Genomic DNA, 23370 nt, shown 5'->3' on the forward strand with positions numbered 1-23370 from the left:
ACTGAAAATGGACATGTATCCAGTTAGACTAGCCTGGTCAACAAATGTAAAATAAAATATTTGTAAATAGCTACTTTGGTTGTAATTGACTTGTCATATCTACTTATGATTGTAATAGACTTAACATCTATTTTAGCAATGATGGGGACTATATATTTGTAAACTTTTACTAATTGTTATATAATTTCTGTTTTTATCTTCTAAATTGTATCATCAAATACTTTGTTTTCATGTACTCTTCTTGTACTATAATAGGTTCATAGGTTGGTACTGAGCTATCTGCCCGAAGGCATATATTAGCCCAGCCACGTTGGTGTGATCCCCGGTGTGAACTTTCTGTTACCTATCCACTCATCAAGGTTCCTCTTGAAAAGTGATAGTGAGGGGCTCTGTCTTATGTAGATTGGGACCCTGTTCCATAGTAAGGGAAGTCTCTGCGAAGGGAATCTATCCCTCCAGCATGTTCTATTCATTGTTATGTTGAGATTTATATCCCTAGAGCGTGTAGCTTGAGTAGATTTGGTTTTGCTAAGATGGAGCATGTTCAACAATTCTGGGTTGGACATGGCTCTGTACGTTAGACAGAGATCGCCTCTGAGAAAGCGGTATACAACAGAGAACAGTCTTAGCTTTTTCAGTCGTGCTGCATAGGGCAACTGTTTGAGGCCAGTAATTCTCTTGGTTAGGTACCTCTGTGGTCTCTCCAGCTGCTGGAGATGTCTAGCCAGGTACATTCCAATTGGTGCATTGTACTCCATAATGGGTCTGATGAGGGAAGAGTAGAAGGGGCACCATTACATCCTTAGATCTTGATGCAAACCCTTTCATGATCAGATGGGTTACATAGAAGGATTTTCTAACCACTTTGGCAACATGGTTATCAGAGGAAAGCTGGCTATCTACTTGGGTCCCTAGATCCCTTATTTCTACTTCAGATTTCAGGGGATTACCTCCTATGTTGTAGTTTGTGGGTACTCTGTTTTTTTCCAAAGGGGATTACTACGCTTTTTTTTGCATTTGGCTTGAGACCATGGCTTTGACACCATGCATCAGTCTCATTTAGGCCCTTCTGGAGGATCTCCATGTCAGCCGGAGACTCTATTAATGCACCCAGTTTGCAGTCGTCTGCAAACTTAGTCGGCCACAGCCCTTCTTTGCCTGTACTTCTGAAAAGTATATGCCAAACAGGAGGGGCCCCAGGACAGAGCCCTGAGGCACACCACTCGTTACTGGTCTGGATTCGGACATAGATCCCACTACTCTTACTTTATGGGATCTGTCTGAGCCAGTTTGCGATCCATCTTGTGACGTAAGGGTTTATGCCCAGGCTGGTGAGCTTATCAATAATACCCAAATGGGGAATGGTGTGAAATGCTTTAGCAAGGTCAAGGTAAGCCGTGTGTACCTCCTTTCCCTTATCTATAGCCTGAGTAACTGTCTCAAAAGAAATCCACCAGGTTCAGGAGGCATGATCTGCCTAAAATAAACAATCTGTTATTTTATACATTGTATCTATGGAGCTTTTCTCCCCAGGACCCCATTGAAAATGGGCTTTTTCGGCCCAGTGGACCATCCTGGCAAACAAATTTCAAATAAATAAAATATTATTATTGTAGTTTGACTATGTACTTTATTTTGCTATTGTGTTTTTATATCTGTATGCTAATATAGGTACATGTAATTTTAACAAAGGGCATGTAAAATAAAAGTATGTATTTGAGACAGAAATGAAATAGTTTGGCATAATCATGAAAACTATTTACACTGTGGCACAATCTTAAGAACTCATTTAAATATTTTCACTTACAGTAAATAATCAAGACGGCGATGTATATTTTTAAGTACCAATTGCAAAGGTTTTATATCATAAATGCCTTTTTACTTTTAAGGAATTTGATGAAGATCTTGTTTGTCTGTCTGTCTCTGTGTCTGTGTGTATATGTATGTATGTATGTATGTATATGCATATATATAATGTATAGGTTCATAGGATGCTACTAGGCTATTGCCCGGAGGCCCTTATAACCCTAGCCAAGAATTTCATTCATGTTCCCACAAAGTCAGCATGTTTCCCTGTCCAGCAGGGACACAGGTGGGATCAGAGGGGTATATTTTCTGTTTCCCATCCAGTCGTCCAGGTTCCTCTTAAAGAGGGCTAGTGAGGTACTCTGCTTGATATGGAGAGGAAGTCTGTTCCACAGATGGAGTCATTGGGACACCAATCTATCCCGCCAGCAAGTTCTGTTAATGTCACAGACCAGGTTGAGACCTTGTGTGCGGTTGCACGAGTGGAGTTTGACTTGTGGATATGCAGCAACTCCATAAAAGGCTGAGTCCAAGTTGGCTTTGTATGCCAGACACAGGTCAACTCTGAGCAGTCTCTATGATGCTGAGTAGAGGTACAGGGATTTTGGCCTATCTGTATAGGATAGGATAGGTATTTGAGACCCTGGATTTTCCTGATCATGAACCTCTGTGGTCTCTCCAACTGCTGCATGTGCTTGGCAAGGTATGTGCTGAAGGGGGCATTGTACAGGATAATGGGTCTGATAAGGGAGGAATACAGGGATGTTATGACCTCTTTGTTCCTGGATGAAATACCCTTACTTATGAGGTGGGCCATGTAGAAAGCCTTCCGTACAATAGAGGCAACATGATTGGCACCCAGGTTGATAGCAACCTGACGTTTGACCAAGTCCCTCACAACTGATGGCATGCTTAGTATGTTGTTATTAATGTGATTAATTAGTGGGGACAAAATTTTCCCCAAAGGGGATGATGATGCATTTTTTGGCATTTAGTTTGAGGCCATGCTTCTGGCACCAGTCATTTAGTTTGGTTAAGTACCTCTTGGAGGATGTTCACATCAGTAGGGGAATTTGACAGTGGCCAGCTTGCTGTCATCTGCAAACTTGGTCGGCTACAGACCATTGGTTTTGACTTGCACTTCAGAAAAGTATATCCCAAACAGTAGAGGCCCCAAGACCATTCCTTGGGGTACGCCGCTTGTTATGGGTCTACTACCAGAGGTGGCTTCCCCTATTTTGACTGAGTGGGTTCTATCAATGAGCCAGTTGGCTACCTATCTGGTAACACATGGGTTGATACATGGGAGAGTTTATCTATTATACCTGAGTGGGGAATAGTGTTGAAGGCTTTGGCTAAGTCAAGGTAGGTGGTGTGCACTGTCTTGCCCTCATCCATGGCTTTGGTGACTGTTTCGAAGAAGGCAACCAAGTTTAACAGGCATGATCTCCCTTTGACAAAACCAAACTGTGTGGGATTAAGCGTTTGGAGGTTTTCAATGTCCTTGTTTATAAGGTCCATGATAATGCATTCCATGGTCTTGTAGATCTGGCTTGTTAGGCTGATGGACCTATAATTGCCTGGGTCGGTGGACGGTCTACCTTTGTGCAGAGGGATGACAGTGACTGTCCTCCATTCTGTTGGGATGAAGCCTGTGCACAGGCTTTGGTTGAATAGGGTGCCTAGTGGTGTGGAGAACTCTTGCCTGGGCTCATGTAGGACACAGCTAGGGATGTTGTCTGTTCCCATGGAGGTTGCAATTTTTGCCTTTGAGAGGGCATTAATAACCTGCTCCTTGGTGATGAGGTGAGGGGGGCAGGTGCTGGGGATGTCCTGGTTTAATAATGGGTAGGACAGGGGGATGAAGTTATCACTAAATTTGTCTGCCAGGTTGGCTGTATCTATGGCGTTTGTGTATGTGGTATTCTTGACCACCAGTTTAAAGTAGATTTGGGCGTTAACTTTGAGATTGCGGACATATACGAAGAAGGCCTTTTGACATATACGAAGAAGGCCTTTTGACATATACGAAGAAGGCCTTGTGATTGTCCTTAGTGAATGTGGCCAATTTGGACCCTAGGTTAGCCTTAGAGGATTTCACCAGTGACCTTATTTGCTTGTTCAGACAAAAGAGAGATTGCTTCCAATTTGGCACATGTTCCTTCTTGATCCTGGACAGCAAGTTTTTCCTTTTATTATAATGTCTGTCTATTGCTGCTATCCGCCAGACAGGTTTACTCTTACTCTTCCTTGAGGAAGATGATTTGGTCCTGTCAGGTTTTCGGAGTCCATGCAGCTATATAGGTGCTTGTATAGTTTTTTGGTGTAGGCTTGGACGTTAGTGCTTGATTCAACTGAAAGGATGGTGGCTGTTAAGCTGCTTATACCTGTTCTTAGGAGGTTGTAGTTAGCTTTGGAAAAGTTTTTTTGTTCGACCCTGGCAGGGGGGGGGGTCAGGGGAGATGGTGACAAGTTATTCCTTTATGGTCTGATCTTACCAAGGAGGATGACACTGTAGGGGTGCTACAGTGGCTTCTCATGTTGGTTAGTACCAGGTTCAGGATATTTTCACCTCTTGTGGGGGTGTCAGCTAGCTGATCCAATGCATTGGCATTGACAAAGTCAAGGAATCTCTGGGCGTTCGTTAGAACAGGTCTTCCACTCTATGCCTGGAGTCACCTAGGATCAGGGTAAAGGGTTGAATCTTGACGGATTCAAGTAAGTCCGGATTGGTGCAGTGGGCCTCCTGAGACATGGTTGGGGGTCTGTAGCTAGCTACTATTTGAATAGTTTTTTTTTTCAAAACCAATAAATGTGAGTATTGTAAAACAAGATAAAACAGTACTGCGAGTATAAAAGTTGCGTATCGTGCAAATCTCTTTAAAATGTATATCTGAATTGTGTTTTTCTTAATGAACAAAAAGATTATACACACTTTTTTCTCTCATTTCCTTAAGTGAGAAGAAACACAGAGGATGACAGTAGTTTGTGTGAGCAGAAAAAGACGGCATTTGGTGATCTACATTCAGTGACATTTTCATAGATGCACTTTTTTATTTATTCATTTTTTTGTTTTGATTTTTTCTTTAGGAAAATGAGCAAGAAGTGTGAAAAAAATATTACTCCTGTATTTTAAACAAACAAATATTAATAACCAAAATGAATTCAGATACCAGACTAGAACTGGAGAAATTATTCATCTTCCTGCTAGATACAAAATGAGGGGCATTTAATTTTCTGTGAGCTTTTAAACATTTTTGTTTACAAAGTCACTTGAGTTTTTTCTCTCAATATTGAAAACTAGTAATCCTCACAGAAAGGAGAAAAAGTCTGATTAAATGGAATATGTGGTCTCTTAAGGGTTGGCTATTAAATTTGTGACAAGTCGTATAAATAAAAAATCACCTGTAACTCTTGGCTCTCTTACTTGTATACTGGATATTATGTGTGTAGGTATATAGTGTGTATCTACTTGTATTGTAAGTAATATAAAATAACTGTGTAGATAGTTATTTTTTATGTGCGTAAAAAATCTGGTCATTCTTATCTTTTTGTTTTTCATTTTTTACAACCCACCAGGTAGTCTGCATAAACAACATAAATTTTCAAAGAAGATCTGTAATCGTAAGTAAAAACTGTCTACATCATCTTCTTTTTTTTCTCTGAAATTAGTATGCAGTACTTCTTTTTTATTAATTTCTGTTGTGAAATGCCAAACAGTTGAAGATAAATGCAAACCTAATTTCTTACAGTAGGTGCAGCAGCTGTGGCAGTGTGATGCAGTTAAGTAGAGAAGGCTACCTCCTGCATCCACATTAGACATAGCTTTTCTGTAGGACTGTCTGGCACTATAGAAGTCATGTAGGACTGTCTGGCACTATAGAAGTCATGAGAGACATAATGTTTGAATTAAATAAGTAAGCATACACAGATGTACAGATAATCATCAGTATTTAATTGCAGTCATTCAGAACTTCACCAGTTTGTTTAAAATGGATTGATTTTGAAATGTAAAGAGTGAGAAACACTTTTAGGTTTAATAATCTTCAGTTAGTGAGTTGACTTTTTTTTCTGGGAAGCATTTGTTTCTATCTCTGTGTCATGCAGTCATTAAAAATGCTTGCAGAAATTTGAAAAAAAGCTCGGGTGACATAACCATTTAAAAAAAGTAGAATTTGAGTTTTGGGTCCTAACTTCCACCACCTCCCTTTTTTTTAAGCAGGGTATTGGCTTCTGATTTGAAAAACACAGACCGTTAAGTTGTTTTCATTGGTTATCAGGTTTCTTCTTTTTTAGGCTACAAAAGGCTGAATGGATATATGACCATAAAGGAAGGAAATAATGCAACTATAAATGTCAGCATACCGTAAAAGAGTAGTGAGATTTTTTGACTCTGTGATGCAGAGGGATGGAGCCATGATAATTACTGATGCAAGGTTTTCGTTAGTGGCTCCAGCACCGGAGGAGCAAGTTGGGGATGAGTGAAGTGAAGGAGCATGGCTTGCTTGCATTTCCTGAGGGAAGGGTGTTGTGTGTATGCACTCACAGGGCAGTGTGGTTTCCCTAGCAGGGATGAAGGAAGTTGCTGCTTATGCTGTGAGGGAAGGACATAGGACTGCTTGGAGGGAATGACCCTTTTTGAAGTGAAGTGGGGGGGGGGGTCATCCTCCAGAATCAGCCTCCCCCAGTACCTAGTTGAATGCACACAGTTAGGGCCTGGAAAAAAAGCAAGAAACCTTTGCCTGCCTTAATGATGACCCCCTCTATTTTTGATTTCTTGAGATGAAGGAAGGGAATGGTCCACTAGATCGAGAGAGGGTTTAATGGTCACCTGACAAGTGAGGGAAAATTGCAAAATAAAAAACAAATAGTGAGATTTTGGCCTGACTAGCTTTATGACTCCAGCGGTTGTGAAATAATATAACAGGTCTACAGCTACTTTGCTGTATGCATTTTACTTTGTTAGAAATAGTCAAATATAATGGTCAAAGTAATGTAAAAGCAAGGAAGGCAGATTCTTAAAGCATCATGAATTATCATTTAGCCCATCATAGTATACACTGAAAAAAATGACTAGGATAAATTCCAAGTAATGGAAAAACAGAGTGAAAATAATAAGTCCAAGTTATTACAAATTCCCATGACTTTATTCGAACCACAAAACTTTTGGGACTTGCCCTTCAGTGTGTATACCACTGAAGAAGGGCAAGTCCTGAAAGCTTTGTGGTTGGAATAAAGTCATTGGTGTTTGTATTAACTTTGACTTATTGTTTCACTCAGCGTATCCATCACATGGAGTTTGTGGTTTTTGTGCTTTTGGACTGTGCTCCCAAGGATGGTTAACCTTAGTGCTGGTCCTGTTTGTTTTTACTATGCTAGAATTCCACAGTGAGGAAGAAACTGCTAAGTTTTACGTTTTAGTATTTGTAATTATAAGGGTCATTCTGTAGGGAAGAAATTACACACTGTGATAAGTTTGGGGCACTTTTACACAGTGAGATACATGTTGTAGTTTCATAATTGGATACACTGAAGCCTTTTTCCTAACATGAGAATCAATTTTGCCATTCATTCAGTGTCATTTTTATCAGTCTTGTGGTATAGTGGCAGGACATCCGCCTATGCTGGTGATATTCCTTGACTGAATATTTGGTCCTCCAACTTCCAGACCAGTAAACGGACTGGAATAAGAATTGGAGGCTGTTCATATTGCCTTGTAAAACTTGGTATGGGCTCTAGTCACAAAAGGGCTGATGCCCTTAATGCAGGCTTGGGGAATACAAACTTTACAGGCTCTTTATATGTATATGAACCCAAAATGTTGTCATCAGGTTTTCAGGAATGTACATGTATTTTTCCCCACATCTTATAGGTTCATACTTATTAGGCTATCTGCCCTAGGCCATTTATAAGCCTAGCCAGAATGTGTTTGGCTTTCGCCACCCATTTTAAATTTATTTTGCTATGCCCTTTTTCGAGGTTAGTATACTGTGCCTCTGTCTAACAGTGACACAGAAGTGATACCCGGGGTAAACCTACGATCTCCCATCCACTCATCAAGATTCCTCTTGTAGAGAGTCAATGAGGGACTCTGCCTAACCTGGACTGGGATTTTATTCCAGAGTGAAGGGAGCCTCTGGGTTATGAATCTGTCCCTCCAGCATGTCCTATTTATTTCACTGCTGAGGTTCAAGTCTCTCGAGCGCGTAGCTCGATGGGATTTGGATTTTCTGAGGTGCAGCATGTCCATTAATTCCTGGTTGAACATGGCTATATACGTCAGGCACAGATCGCCTCTGAACAGGCGGTATGCCACTGAGTAGAGCTGGAGTTTCTTTAACCGGGCAGCATATGGCATCTGTTTGAGCCCTTTGATCCTCTTGGTGAGGTACTTTTGGGGTCTTTCCAGTTGCTGCAGGTGTCTGGTAAGGTACATCCCAAAAGGGGCATTGTACTCAATTATGGGCCTGATGAGGGATGAGTAAAGAGGCACGATGACCTCCCCTGATCTAGATGTGAATCCCTTCATGATTAGGTGGGCTATATAAAATGTTTTTCTAACCACTTTGGCCACGTGGTTGTCAAATGAGAGATTGCTATCAGCTTGGGTCCCCAGGTCCCTAATTACTTCTTCTGTACTTAATGGATTACCACCTATGTGGTAATTTGTGGGCACTTTGTTTTGCCAAAGGGGATGACTATACACTTTTTGGCATTTAGCTTGAGGCCATGGCTCTGGCACCAGTTGTCTGTTTCTATGAGGCCCTTTTGGAGGATGCTTGTGTCGGCTGAAGAGTAGATTATGGCGCCCAGTTTGCAGTCATCTGCGAACTTGGTCAGCCACAGTCCTTCCGTGTTGGCCTGTACCTCCGAGAAATATATACCGAACAAGAGAGGTCCCAGGACTGAGCCTTGTGGGACACCACTTGTAACTCATTTGGAGTCTGACATGGCTCCAGCAATTCTAACCATGTGGGTTCTGTTTGATTTGTGGGAACCTAGGAGACCATTGAGCAGCACCCACACTGTGATAGTAATTTAGGGGACTACCTTCCATTCTGTCAAACGCAAAATAAACGAATGGGTGGTGTGCACAATTTGTGGATTTTTGTGCTTGAAGTCATGGGGGGATAGCACATTTCTTAAATCAACTCTTTTGTGCCTTGCCATATTTTTCATAGCGTGTGAGGTGGGATTGCTTGGCTGTACCAAATGTCATCTATGTACTGATAGACTGGAATTGCCTCACCGTGAGTAAAACATGCCATGGAACATTGACATAAAACATTTGCTCAAGTGGAAAACTTCAGTATCAGCACAGCATGCAAGTTTTATAGTATACCTGTATGTGATGTAGTCTGTTGCAGATAAGCACTTGATTGTCAAGTTTTTATAGTATACCTGTATGTGATGTAGTCTGTTGCAGATAAGCACTTGATTGTCAGTTGATTAAACTTTTATTAAAAGCTGTCTAGAAAGCAAGCATGTCAGAGGGCCAGAACTTGCAGAGGGATTACTGCCTCCTGTGATACCAGAAGGCTAGGTTGATTAGTGACAGATCCAGCTTATAGGAACAAATCATGTGCCCAAAAGCTTGCTGTTTGTCTTGCAGAGGATGAGGAGGGAATGATTAATTGCATTGAAACCCCTTGCTTGAGAGTTGTGCATCAGCAATCGGTCACAAGGGTTACCAGTAAAGAAAAACACAAGTACCTACTACCATGAGCACAATTGCATGTGTTTATTTACTTGGTGGTATTGTGCTTGTTGGTTCCTAGGACATCAGGCTACATTGCAAAATCCTAAGGCTTGCAGTATAAGAAAATTTGCTGGTGTTAACCCTCCCTGACCCACTCACCTGAGTGGTCTCATCTAAATCTAAAATTACAGGGCCTTCTCTTTTGTGGGGGGGGGGGTGAGGCTATCAGACAGTGGATTACATCAGGGACAGCGATCCACTAAGTAACTGAGGAGTCTTTGGGGGGGAATGGTTGGCAGCCTGTGAGGTCAGCAAGCTTATAACCAGTGAGGTCAGCAAGCTTAGTCCAGGAAAAATAAGACATGTAACAAAAGAGGTACATAGGAGTTAGAACTTGTTCACACACAGCAAGAGCTGTCATAACTGACCTTTCCACTTCTGACTACTGCTTTCCTTTTACTACTTTTAACAAAACTGTGATGCGTCAAAGTAGTTGATAGGTTAAAAAAGATGCACAAATAAAGGAATTACATTAAAAATATGCTTTTAAGGCTGTCCAAATGAAGAAAGAGCAGGGCATCTATTGATGCAGATTGTGACCTAAGGTTAAGTAGAGACCCAGATAACAAAGGACCTGTCTGGAGAAAGGATAAATGAGTTGCTAATCACAAATTCACCTTCTTGAGAAGGGTATTTGTGTTTTTTGGGGGTGCTGGCCTTTGGACTGAAAGGCCAGAGCAGGCCACATTGTATGAGAAAATGCTTCTAGTAGCTTGTGCTCAGCTTACATTAAAACCACTTTACATTAAAACCACTTAACATATGAAGCCCTGAAGTGAGGTGGGAGATTATTATAAGGCATAAAATAAAAATACTTTCTTCCATAGTGTAACTCTTGGCTTTGGATAAGTGATTGCAACCACTGAGCTGTGCGCTTTGAAATTAGCGGGGTTGGAAATAAAGTATTTATTTATACGGTGATGGTGGTGGTGAAAACATGCCAAGATCGCATACTCCTCACCACATTGTATGACAAAATTGAGATGGCATGAAGATAACACATTGTGTTCACTGTTACTAGAACACGGATGTCTGTGCTCAAATTTATAATAAAAGTTTAATGTAGGGAGTGAAAAATAGCACTTCCCAAACATACAGTTTCCTGCTATAACCCCAAAAAAACAACAAAAAGTGCCATTCAGGCATTAAAATACTTTTTGTAAAAATAATGAAATGGTGAAGTAAATCTAAAAAAAATATACTGTACTATCCTGTCCACTGTAGGGCACATCAGACTGAAACTTGCTGATGAGGGTTGAGACTCTGCAGGTCCGTATGTGGGTTGAGACTCTGCAGGTCATTATGTGGCACAGCAGGTAGTGTTGTCACCTCACCAAGGTTTCCGGTTTAATACTCAACTGTGGTGCCTTCTGGGTGGAGTTTGCATGCCCTTCCCTGTATTCTTGTGGGTTTTCTCTGGGTACTCCAGTTTCCTCTCTCATTACAAAGATGTACAGTAGGTGGATTGGACACACTAAATTGGTCATAGAAGACAATACCACACTCACACATATGACCAATTTAGTGTGTCCAATCCACCTACTGTATATCTTTGTAATGAGAGATGAAACTGGAGTACCCAGTGAAAACCCACATGAATACTGGGAGGACATGCAGACTCCACGCAGAAGAAAATAACACACATACACACATACACACATACACACACACACCTGTGTGGAGTCTGCATGTCCTCCCAGTATTCATGTGGGCTTTCTCTGGGTACTCCAGTTTCCTCTCTCATTCCAAAGATGTACAGTAATGGACTGGACACACTAAATTGGTCATAGGTGTGTGTGTGTGTGTGTGTGTGTGTGTGTGTGTGTGTGTGTGTGAGAACAGCAGCAATAGGGCTAGCCTCCCAGTGGTGTGAACACTGGCTGTCAGTGATTGTCACTGTTGATATGACATTCTAACCCCATGTGCAATAATGGAGAAAAAAGGGGTTGTTTATGGATGTTTTTTATTGTAGTGTAATATTACTGTTGTGCAAAATATCTGGTTTCACTTTTTCTGTATATTTTGTATGCATGTTGTATGCATTCTCCTTTAATTTGTGTGTATATGCGTGCTTGTGCTTTGTTTCCCATCTTTCATTGGGGACAAAACAGGACCAAAGTCACATCTCCCACAACCTCGCCCATCTCCTCCCCTTGCCCATTTTCAACCTGTTTCATGACATCATAGGCATGTCAGGAGGAGGAGGAATGTCCACTTTCCATGGTTTACCTCTCATTTGCAATGCTTTTTTAAAATAAAAGCATAGCGAATCTGACTATTTAGCAAACTCTGATATTTAGTCTGTTTTTTGAAATAAAATTCTGAAATTTGTAAAGTGTTTTCTGGACTACCGGATAATTGGTTTGATTTCAGAGTAGTCTGAAAAACATTGGATAGAACTCTATAGTGTGTGTGTGTGTGTGTGTGTGTGTGTGTGTGTGTGTGTGTGTGTGTGTGTGTGTGTGTGTAAGCAAGCCAGCCCATTACAGAACACGCACACACTTGTATCCACACTCAATGCATACTTGGGCTGAATGACAATGCTACATTTTCTCTGTTAGCATTTCTTTAGATGAAGGAGACTAGGAAATGTGCATATTCTCACTGTGTTTGTATAGGTTTCAACACACTCCTCACACAAGTTGCTGTAGTTGAGAAGTGAACCCAGAGTCAGTGTGAGACAGTACCTGTAACTGCTAGCCCACCCTGTTACAATTTGATGTGTGTGTGTATAAACTGTAACATTTTGGGGGTATTGAAGCTGCATGTAATGTAAATATTGGGGGAATTGCTGTATTTTTGGCTTTAAAGCATTGCTAATGCCATTGTGTGATGTAAACAATATGTTTTTTTTTAAATGTGATCAGGTAATGTTATGTCATTGTGAGCATAGATATGTTCTGGGTGTTAACCAAGTTCATTTGGAACCTGCAACAAGTTCATTTTAGCCTAAACAGAGATTTATGTTTGGACTTTTTGCTTGAATGGTGGCATTGTAGTATTTATTATTTTACATTTGTTGACCGGGCTAGTCTAACTGGATACATGTCCATTTTCAGTAGAGGCCAGGGGAGATAAGCTCCAAGATAGAACAATGAAATTAACAAGATAAGAAATAAGGAAACATTAAACAAAAAAAAAATCATATTTACAATGCATATTACAGGTTATCACAGTAAATTCAGCAGTGCAGAAGACAGGCAGAACATAGCATGCTAGTACAATCAAGATGTTCTAGAGGGAGATAGTATTATGGTTAATAAGGAAGGAATTGCAGTTAATGAGTAGAAGGGGTAGGAAGAGCAAAGTATTAAGAGATGCATAACTAGTCAGGCTTAGTACAGGGGCATAACCACTGTGTTCTGAGGAACACTTTCAATTTGTTTTAGAAGCATGATACTGAGGGAAGTGAGGAGAGTTCACTGGGGAGGAGATTCCAGGCTTTTCCAACAATATTAGAAAAGAGGGAGTCACCAGCCTTGTTGTTTGATTTAGTGGTATGTACTAGAAGTCTCTGAGAAGACCTTAAGGATTTCAGGTTTTTATAGGGAGTGATGAGTGTGGATAGAATAGGAGTTTTGGAAGGTTTGTAAAAAGTGTTGTGGGCTATAGATAACTGATGGAATTTAATCAGATTTTGTAGTTTAAGCCATCCCAGCTGCTTTAAATTAATGCAAGGGTGGATTCTAAATGGTTGCCTGTAGCAAATCTGGCAATGTTATTGTAAGACATTTCCAATTTGCTAAGATTATTTTTAGATAGATTAGTAAAAATGGGTGAGGCATAAAGAAGTGAAGAGATTAGATGAGTGTGTGCTATAGTGGTTTTAGCTGAAGGTAAGAGGAAGGATTTTACCCTATAAAGAGAGCCAGGTTTTTTATTGACAGTTTTTATAGTATTGTTAATATGGATATCCAAGTTCAGATTGTTGTCAATGGTGATACCCAATAGTTTGGTGGTTGGATCAGAGGATATAATAGTTTTATTGGTAGAGATAACTGAGAAATCAAGAGGAGAGGACTAGTGGGAGAGAAGAGGAGGAGTTTAGCCTTTTTGGGGTTTAGGAAAAGGCATCTATGTGTGAACCATTGCTCAACTGTGTTAAATACTTGTTGGGTAAGAGATTGAAGTTCAGAAGAGGAGGTGGCTGAGCATATCGGTGTGGAGTCATCTGCATATTGTATGCATGTGGCTTGGGGGATGGCAAGGTGAAGGTCATTAATAAATATGGAAAAAACTAGAGGTCTTAGAATGGACCCTTGAGGGACACCAAGTTTAACAGGCAGGTGAGTGTTGAGAGACTTGTGCCATAGTAGTATGTTGTCTTTTATCAAGGTAGGACTGGAACCACTTTTATAGAAGATGTATCTAGTGACAGGGATTTCAGTATTTTGATGAGAATTTGGTGATTTACCATGTCAAAAGCTTTAGACAGGTCAATAAATAGTGCTGAAGAAAGCTTGTTAAGATTGCGGTTTTTGTTGATACAATCTGTGAAGGAAAGAAGGGCAGTACTAGTGCTATGTGAAGGTCTGAATCCATGTTGACAGTTGGAAAGTAAATTATTTTGGGTTAGATGGTCAAGTAATTGTCTGTGAATGCATTTCTCCATGATCTTTGCCAAAGGAGAGAGAAGGGCAATGGGGCAGTAGTTGGAGAGTTCAGTTGAGTGTCCACCTTTATGGAGGGGGATAATATGGGAGATTTTCCATAAACTGGGGATATGACTTTCGGTAATAGTTATATTGATCAGAATAGAAATGGGATAAGCAATAGCTTTGGCTGATTGTTGTAGGAATTCAGCAGGTAGTTGGTCTGCTGAGGGTGAGCAGATACTGAAGCAGTTAGCGATCAGCTAGGCTAATTCCGGTGGTAGGTTGGAATGGAGCAGGGGCTAGAAAGCTGTCTGTGGTGTAGATATGGAGGGGGAAAAAAGAGAGGACTAGAAAGGTGTCTGTGTGTTTACAAACAAGAGAGCCTAAATTTCCCAAGGGCAGCATCCAAAATCAGTATGCATCAGTCACTAGTATTTTTAACTTATACTCTGTGCAATAGAAGCCAATGTACTTACATTTAGAGACGTACACTCATCTAGGACACCACAGTAGTTAAATCCAGCAGGGAAGGTTTTAGATTTAAAGATGGCTCCAAGCTATGCAAGTAGGGTAAAAAAAAACTTCTGATCTGCTGTCAGTGGGCAGGCAAATAAAGAATGACAAAGTGTGAGCCAATGAAATGCTAAGGAGAGCCAAATGAGGGAGGGAAGTAACTCACTTCAGAGCACACAACACTGTTAATGGGAGTGAGTCAGTAGAAACCCAAGATTACCCAAGTATAAATAAAGATTTAAAGTCCTGCAAGGAAAATGCAGGGGGGGGGGGGTTACAGGTCCTAGAGTGGGCTAAAACCTTTGGCAAGGATTGCAGGGTAAGTGGTAAAGATAGTCTATTTGGGCTATACTTGATTTCTGTAGCCAAATTCAAACTTTTCCACTGGGAATGACTGTAAAGGAAATTATTAGGCAGTGGGTTGTAAAGGAAATTATTAGGCAGTGGGTGTAACGCTGGGGTTGGCTAAAGATCGTTTCAGGTGGGGACAGGGTTGATCTGATTTGAGTGTGTGCTATCCTACATATAAGGAAAGTTGAACACCTACACTGTTCTTTGCAGAGTAATGTTAATGGAAGTAAGTCAGCAGAAACCCAAGATTACCCAAGTAGAAATAAAAATGTACAGTCCTGTTAGGAAATGCAGGGGGGTGCAGGTCCTGGGGGGGTGCAGGTCCTAGAGTGCAAGTCTCAAAATGGTATTGTAGAAAGTGTCAGGAATACAAATATATTTAAATGTAAACCTACACAGGGAGCTTGTAAGATACCAGAAGATAAACTTTTAAATTATCCTGTTTAATTGAGAGGCAGCTTGCAGATATGTACAGAGAACAGGAATCAGCACACTGTTGCAGTATAACTCTAAGTAGCTGGTAGGTAGAGTAAATTTAGAGACATACACTCATCTAGGACACCACAGTAGTTAAATCCAGCAGGGAAGGTTTTAGATTTAAAGATGGCTGCAAGCTACTTAAAGCTATTTATTGGCTGTTTGCTTTACAACCGTAGGGTAAAGCAGCATATGAGCCACATAAAAACTGCATTTTCAGTTATTTCCATGTTAGCAGACTACTGTGGTGTATGTGCATGTTATTTATGGCTTAATTTAAGTATTCCATTGCACATTTTGTGAAGCAGTGATCTGTTGTCACATTTCATCGGACTGAAAAATGAAGCCTATACTGTTTAGTTTCTGTTGTCATTCCAATGGAATCCAGTATTTGTCTGCTTGGGATTCTATGGTTGACAGGCCTCAGTTTGCTAGAGATGGCCTCCACCTATCACCACTGGGATTCCGGATCCTGGCCAAGGCTCTCGCCTGCCCCATTGTGCCTTTTATAGGCAATGTCCCAAAGACAAATCTTATAAATCTTATATCTTATGCTGCCGGATTGAAGAAACTCCAGCTCTATTCAGTCGCATACCGTCTGCTCAGAGGTGACATGTGCCTGACATACAAGGCCATGTCCAACCCGGAATTAATGGACATGCTCCACCTCAAAAAATCCAAATCCACCAAAACCACTAGAGCAAGCGACTTAAACCTTAGCACGGATATAAATAGGACGTACTGGAGGGATAGATTTATCACTCAGAGACTCCCTATGCTGTGGAATAAAATCCCGGTCCATGTGAGGCAGAGCACCTCGCTGGCTCTGTTCAAGATAAATCTTGACCTGTGGATGGGAGATCGTAGGTTTACCCCGGGAATCATCTCTGTGTCACTGCTGGACCGAGGCACAACAAACTAATGGGCACAGCATTTTTTCATATAAGGGGTGGCGTAAGCCACAAAACGTTGGGCTAGGCTTATAAATGCCTTAGGGCAGATAGCCTAGTATAAACCTATGAACCTATAACACAACAGATCTGTCAAAAAGCAAATTGAAGGTCATGCTGCTTAACCTTAGGAGCCTTAATCTGAAAATGCACTCCCTGGAGGCTCTCCTTGCACTGGAAGATGCCGATGTCTCTGCGTGATGGAAACTTGGTTCAGGGCTGCGGGGAGCACGACTGCCTTACCAGGGTATACCTCATTCCACACATTCTAGTCCCAAAAATGAGGTCGGGAGGACTAAGGGTGGTGGAGTTTCTATCTTCATTAAGGACAGGCAGACCTTCAGGCTGGTTTGCCAGCATGATGCACTGGAACTACTCCAGGTGCAACTGACAGTTGGCAAGGCACCCATCCAAGTTATAGCCAGCTATAGATCCCCTTCCATGACGCGGGACACCCACTCCTCTTGCCTGGATCTACTTGACTCCATCATGGTACCCCCTAACACTCTGATCCTTGGTGACTTCACCTACCCCACCATAGACTGGGTGAACTATTCCTGCACTAGTGCACTCACTCAGTGATTCCTTGACTTCATCAGTTCTAGCGCACTAGCTCATCTGATCCCCCACAAGGGGAACATTCTGGACTTGGTTCTCACCAACATGGCCGACTGCTGCCCCACTCCCGTAGTGTGTTCTTCCCTGGTGAGATCAGATCGTCAGACTGTCTCGTTCGAAGTTTCTGTCCCGCCCAGCAGCCGTAATCAAGCTAAACAAACTTCTCAAAAGCTGACTACAACCTCCTAATGGAGGGTATCTGTAGCTTCACACCACCACCCCTCCCCTCAGGGGATGCAGACAACAATATTGAAACAGTATGCCAATGCAGTATACAAGCACTTGTACAACTGCATGGACTCAGTCATACCCAACAAAACTAAAACCTGCTCCTCAAGGAAACACATGTCTGTTTGGTAGACATCCTCTATCAACAGGCCTTGCAACAAAAGGAAAAAACTGTTGTCCAAGGGTAAAAAGGAACAAATTCCAAACTGGAAAAGCTCCCTTCTTGGCTCCAACAAGCAAATTAGATCACTAGTGAAAATTTATAAAGCCAATTATGAATCGAAACTGGTCTCCGAAACAAAGGGAAACCACAAAGCCTTCTTCAGTTACGTCCGAAACCTCCATAGCAAAGCCCAGGTTTGTTCTGAATTGATCCTGCTGACTTAGCCAACCTGCTAGCAGATAGGTTCAGGGCAAATTTCACCCCCCGTCCCTCCAAAGGCCCTTTCGACATCCCTGATACTTGTTCCGCACCTCACATCTCCATAGATCGTGTTTTAAAAGGCCCTATTCAAGGCAAAGAACACAGCTTTCATGGGACCTGATAGTATCCCAGGCTGTATTCTCCACCGTCTCCACCAAGAACTGGCTTCGCAATTGAGCACCCTGTTCAACCACAGCCTATGTACAGACTTCATCCCAGCTGAGTGGAGAACTGCCATCCACATCCCCTTACACAAAAGGTGGTGCCACTACTAACCCTGGAAACTATTGCCCCATTAGCTTGATAAGTCTGATCTGTAAAACCATGAAGCATATTATCGATCACATAAACATCATAAACAAGGACAAACAAGGACATAGACTATCTCCAAGCACTTGACCCCACCCAGTTTGGATTCGTCAAGGGTAGATCTTGCCTGTTGAACCTGGTTGACTTCTTTGAGACTGTCACCAAGCCCCTGGATGAAGGAAAGTCAGTACATACAGCTTACTCTGACTTGGCCAAGGCTTTTGACACAGTCCCATACATGACATCATCGAAAAGCTAACACAACTTGGCATAAATCCCTATCTCATCAGGTGGGTGGCCAACTGGCTCACCAACAGGACCCTCAAGGTCAAAATAGGTGCTTCCACCTCCAGTAGCAGACCTGTCACTAGTGGAGTTTCCCAGAAATCTGTTCTGGGACTCCTACTGTTTGGCATCTACTTCTTGGAGGTCCAGACAAAGACAAAAGGCCTGTGGCTGATCAAGTTTCTGGACGACTGTAAGTTGGGTGCTGTTATTGACTCCCCAAATGATGTTTTCTACGTGTGATCAAATTGTCGTTTGAACTGTTGCTACCTCTCTCGATTCAGAGCCACTCTCTTACCATCTTTGAGAGTCATGAACATGTCATATGACAGGTCTTTTCTTTTGTAGTCCGTACATCTCTTTGCTAGACATCCTTGTTTACTCTTGCTTTAGACATTGTCACACGTGCATACATTAATGAAAAACAAATCGCATTAAAGTGTTTACATACTTTATACATTACATAGGTTTTCTTTCTTTATAACAACTGTCATTCAGTCCACCATTACATAAATTGCTCAATTTCTGCCTCCCCTTAAACCTTGCTCCTCCTCCTGAGCATTATTTTGTGTGTGTTGTTCCCACAAGTTCCATTTATTATGTAATTTGCTCCTTCCCTTTTCTAATGATCCCTCTTATGGTACTTTTTTTTCTCTTTTACAATATGTAGCACTTCAAAAACATGGTTTAGATATTGATTTCCATTTTCTCATAATTGCTTTTTTGGCAGTGAGCAGAATTAAACGTAATAAGATCTTACCATGTCTGTGCATTTCAGATCATGTATTCCAGCTCAAAATAATAATTTCCTTTGTTACAGCCATTTGCTCCCTCTGTATTTCTTACAGAGTACTCTTTAGGGAATTTTTAATATCTGCCAAGTTATTACACTTCCAAAAAACATGTTTCCAGTTACATTGCCCCCCCACACACACACACACATACACACACCGTCATGCATACAACTTTTGCCATGTACCTGAGGAAAAATTCTTTCAAGTCTGCTTTTGGTATATAAAAAAAAAAACTGTGTAAACACCTCCAAGAGAAAATATTAAACCTTTTGGATTTTGTTGCACGCTTGGGATCCATACATACTGTTCCCTTGTAAACTGCTTTTCCAATCTCTCAACATCTTTGATTTTATAGAGGTCCTTCCTTATCACTGTTGCAGTATTCTTTACTCTTGTGATATCCAGCCAAGGACAGCCAAGTGTCAGGCCAGCATACTAAAGCCTATGCACCTTCCAGGCATCGTACGTCAGACGTATGTCCCAAGTGCAAGGTGTAAGATACATATGTAACTTATGGACACCTTATTCCTGAAACTTCTTTGCTGCCAGTCTGAACCCTACCTTTGAATTCAGTCTGTATACCATTCACAGAGTTGGTTCATCTACCAGGCCTTCTAGAAATAGGTACCCCATTGGGGTTCCTTTGTTTCTTTTTTCCTCCTTGTAGTTTGTTTTCATTTTAACCAAGAAGGGAAAATGTGAAAGTGGGAGGCAGATTCCCCATAAAGGTAGACTCAAGAAGTGCCTTTCTTTTGGTGCTACACATAACCATACACACTGTGAGATTTGTCAGATGTTTGTCCCTAAGGCACTCCTCAGTCCTCTGTCATCCCTCTCTATTTCTTTAGAAAACCAGCATCTGAAGCTTTTGGCTCAGGGTCCAGCGACTTAATCCGCCAACCCCAAAGTTCAGCCACCACTTAGGAAAAAAGCCAAGAAGGCACATGTGATGTCCACCACTGCTACCAATATGTGATGGCCATCAATATGTGCCATCCCCACGCTGGGCTAGTAATCGAGGAGCCTGAATCCTCACCACTGACACTGGAGAGGGATGTGCACTTGGAATACAAATGGATACACTGTTTGGATGTCTCTGTATCTTTCTCCCTCCAGGTCCCCAATGAGACTCCCCACTGGTATAGCTGTAGGGTTAGGTCCTCAGTTGAGTGTACAAGCCAAGCCCTCCAGCACCCTCACTGTAAACTTAGTGCTTAGTGTCCCTGCCCCCAAGTAGCTGATGCACACACATACTGAGAGATTTGATTTGCGCACACACACACACACACACACACACACACACACACACACACACACACACACACACACACACACACCTGGGAAAGGCTAGCACAAGTTTAGCAACTATGTTCCCTTCTACCCAGACTATAAGGTAGTTATCATTGCCACCAGGCACTCCACAAGCAACTACTCTAGAGCCCTTAATAAAGGGTGTTCAATTATACTGTGTAGTATTAATACTAATACAAATGGTAGTAGTTCATCAAGATGGCTAGGCATTCTGGAGTGGCCCATACAGTGTCACAAAATAAATATAAGTACTATCAAAGGTTAAATACTTTTCTACAAGGACCAGTCACAATAAAGTTTTAAATATATTTTAATAATAAGTAATAAAAGAGCATGAAAATATTGAATATATATTTACAGCAAACCACAAAGTTCAAATCACAGAAAATATTGAAATTAACATTGATGGACATAATCCTACAAATAAAGAAAAAAAAACACCCTGAACTAAGCTTCACTATATTCCTGACTGAATCCAAGAGGATTTTACTGTTCCGTTGTTAAGTTACTTAATATTGCAAGGCAATATGCTATGGGTAAGGGTCTTTCTAGTCAGGCTTCCCAAACAGAATACTGAATACTCTGTGATTTCTCTTTGTAATATCTAAAATATAATTTCCAAGAGGGCTGGCAGAATGACCTCTTCTGGTCACTTGACTCTAGGTTTGCATGGTATTCCCCTTTGAAGCTGAAACAGGAATTTAGCACATACAGCAACAGTACACATCCAGATGTTTATGGTAGTCCCTGGGGCATCCCCTCTTTTCACTGAGCTAATGAACAAAGGTACTTTACCAGACCTGTCGTCTCCATTCCTATTCAGTACTGTGGGGTGCCATTTTAATTGTTTAACAGTTTATTTACATTTCCCTTGTTTTTCTTAAATAAGCTAGCTGGTACATTTAATTCAGTTTCAATAATACATGTACATTTCTTTTCATTTCACCATGATGCACTGTTGATATAATTTAACACAAGCAAACCTCACAAATACATTTTCAGCACAAGTATCTGTACAAATCCATTTGCTATACAAATGACATATAGTTCTAATACGTTTGTAACACAAGTATCTTGCATAAATCCATTTGATGTTCAAAGGACAAATAAATCTTTGGAAAACTCCACCTGGGTATGCTGGTAGTTGACCATATCATCACACCCCCCCCCAAAGACTCAAGCTAGTTTTTCGAGCAACCCTTGAGAAAGGTGGCTTGAGAAAAAAATAAGCCTGTCTGGGGAATATGTTACCCCATTCCCTGCTTTGACAGCCCATCTACGTTGGCATTGCTGATCCCACTATGGTGTTGTACTGTCATGTCATGTATGCCTGCAGTCCTAAGCGCCACCTTAATAGCTTGGCATTTTGCTGGCTGGCTATATGTAACCATGTTAAGAGACTGTGTTTTGTAACTACAGTGAATTTCCTTCCATACAGATAAGACTGAAGTTTCTGCAGTGCCCATTCTATGGCTAGATATTCCTTTTCTACAGCTGCATAATGTTCCTCGCTGGGTTGGAGTCTACGGCTGAGATATACCACTGGGTGCTCTTCTTCCTATGAAGAAATCTGGCTCAGTACAGCCTCCACCCCATGGTTTGAAGCATCCACCTGCAAAGCAAATTGTTTGCTGTAGTCTGAACTGGCTAACACAGGGGGTCCTCCCAAAGCTCCTTTAAGTTTCTGGAATGCCTGCTCACATGCTGGGGTCCACACTACCTTCTTTGGCTTGTTTTTTATTGTCTGGTCTGTGAGGGGAGCAGCTATGGTACTATAATCTGGTACAAACTTTCTGTAGTAATGCCATTGTCCCTAAGAATGCACTCACCTGCTTTTTGGTAACGGAGGCAGATCTTGCCTGAATGGCTTCCACTTTGGTGTGTTCTGGCCTAATCTTACCACTCCCCACTCTTGTGTCCCAGGTAGGAGACCTCTCTCATACCCACCTGACACTTACTGGGCTTAATGAGCAACCCTGCTCTCTGCAGTCTGTCCAGCACCTCCCTGACATGCTGAAGGTGTGCTTGCCAGGAATAGTTGTAGATGGCAATATCATCCAGGTAAGCAGGGGCATAATCTCGTGCTCTGGCTAGGATATGATCTGCCAGCCTCTGGAAAGTCGCTGGGGCACTTTTCATCCCAAAGGGCATCTTCGTGAACTCCTGCAAGCCAAAAGGAGTCACAAAGGCTGACCTCTCTCTCTAGCATTGGGAGTCAAGGGCACCTGCCAGTAGCCCTTGTTAAGATCATTAGTGGTCAGATACTTAGTCCCACCCAACTGCTCTAGGGCGTCATCTGTCTTGGGTATGGGGTAGGCATTTGATTGTGTGAATATTTAGTCTTCTGTAGTCCACGCTGCACCTGGTGCTGCCATCCTTCTTTGGTAGCAGCACCACTGGGGAGGCCCAGGGACTGCTGGACTCCTGGATTAATATCTCCTGTATCTCCTCCCTCAGAGTCTGTCTGACATGCTCAGGCACCCTGTAAGAGGCCTGCTGTATATGTCTTTGGGGCCCTGTATCCACATGCTGCTGCACCAGGTAGGGGCACCCCACTGTCTCAGTGAACATGTCCACAAACTCCTGCAATATTACCCGGATTTCTTGAACCTGGATAATGGATAGCCACTGGGACATTGCCACCCCTTTCACTGAGGTGCCAGTCTGAGCTTGACTGAGGAGATTGGTCACCAGATCCCCTTCTGACTCTTCCTGCCATCCACTGCAAATACTCAGCACAAGGGCCTCCCTGTCATGGTAAGGCTTCATGTTAGCATGGTAAAATTTGTGCCCCTGCCTATCGGTTCTCTCATGTAGTTAACATCACTGACCTGCCTTACCACTTTGAAGGGTCCCTCCCAAGTTGCCCGCTGCTTGTTGTGTCTGACAGGAATGAGAACCATCATCTGTTGTCCCACAGCATACACATGGGCTCTAGCATTCCTGTCAT

General features: G+C 41.9%; 1 protein-coding gene across 1 annotated transcript in view; it reads left to right on the top strand.

Moving 5' to 3' along the window:
* Window positions 1-23370, top strand: part of TAF2 (TATA-box binding protein associated factor 2) — a 2150018-nt gene that overhangs the window by 43062 nt on the left and 2083586 nt on the right. Inside the window, exon 2 of the mRNA XM_044066916.1 lies at window positions 5376-5430. Within this exon, the coding sequence (XP_043922851.1) occupies window positions 5376-5430 (55 nt within the window). The remainder of the gene's footprint in view (window positions 1-5375; window positions 5431-23370) is intronic.

This window comes from Protopterus annectens, chromosome 3.part1 (genome assembly GCF_019279795.1).
Source record: "Protopterus annectens isolate FY-2018-M chromosome 3.part1, PAN1.0, whole genome shotgun sequence".
Classification (NCBI taxonomy): Eukaryota; Metazoa; Chordata; order Ceratodontiformes; family Protopteridae; genus Protopterus; species Protopterus annectens.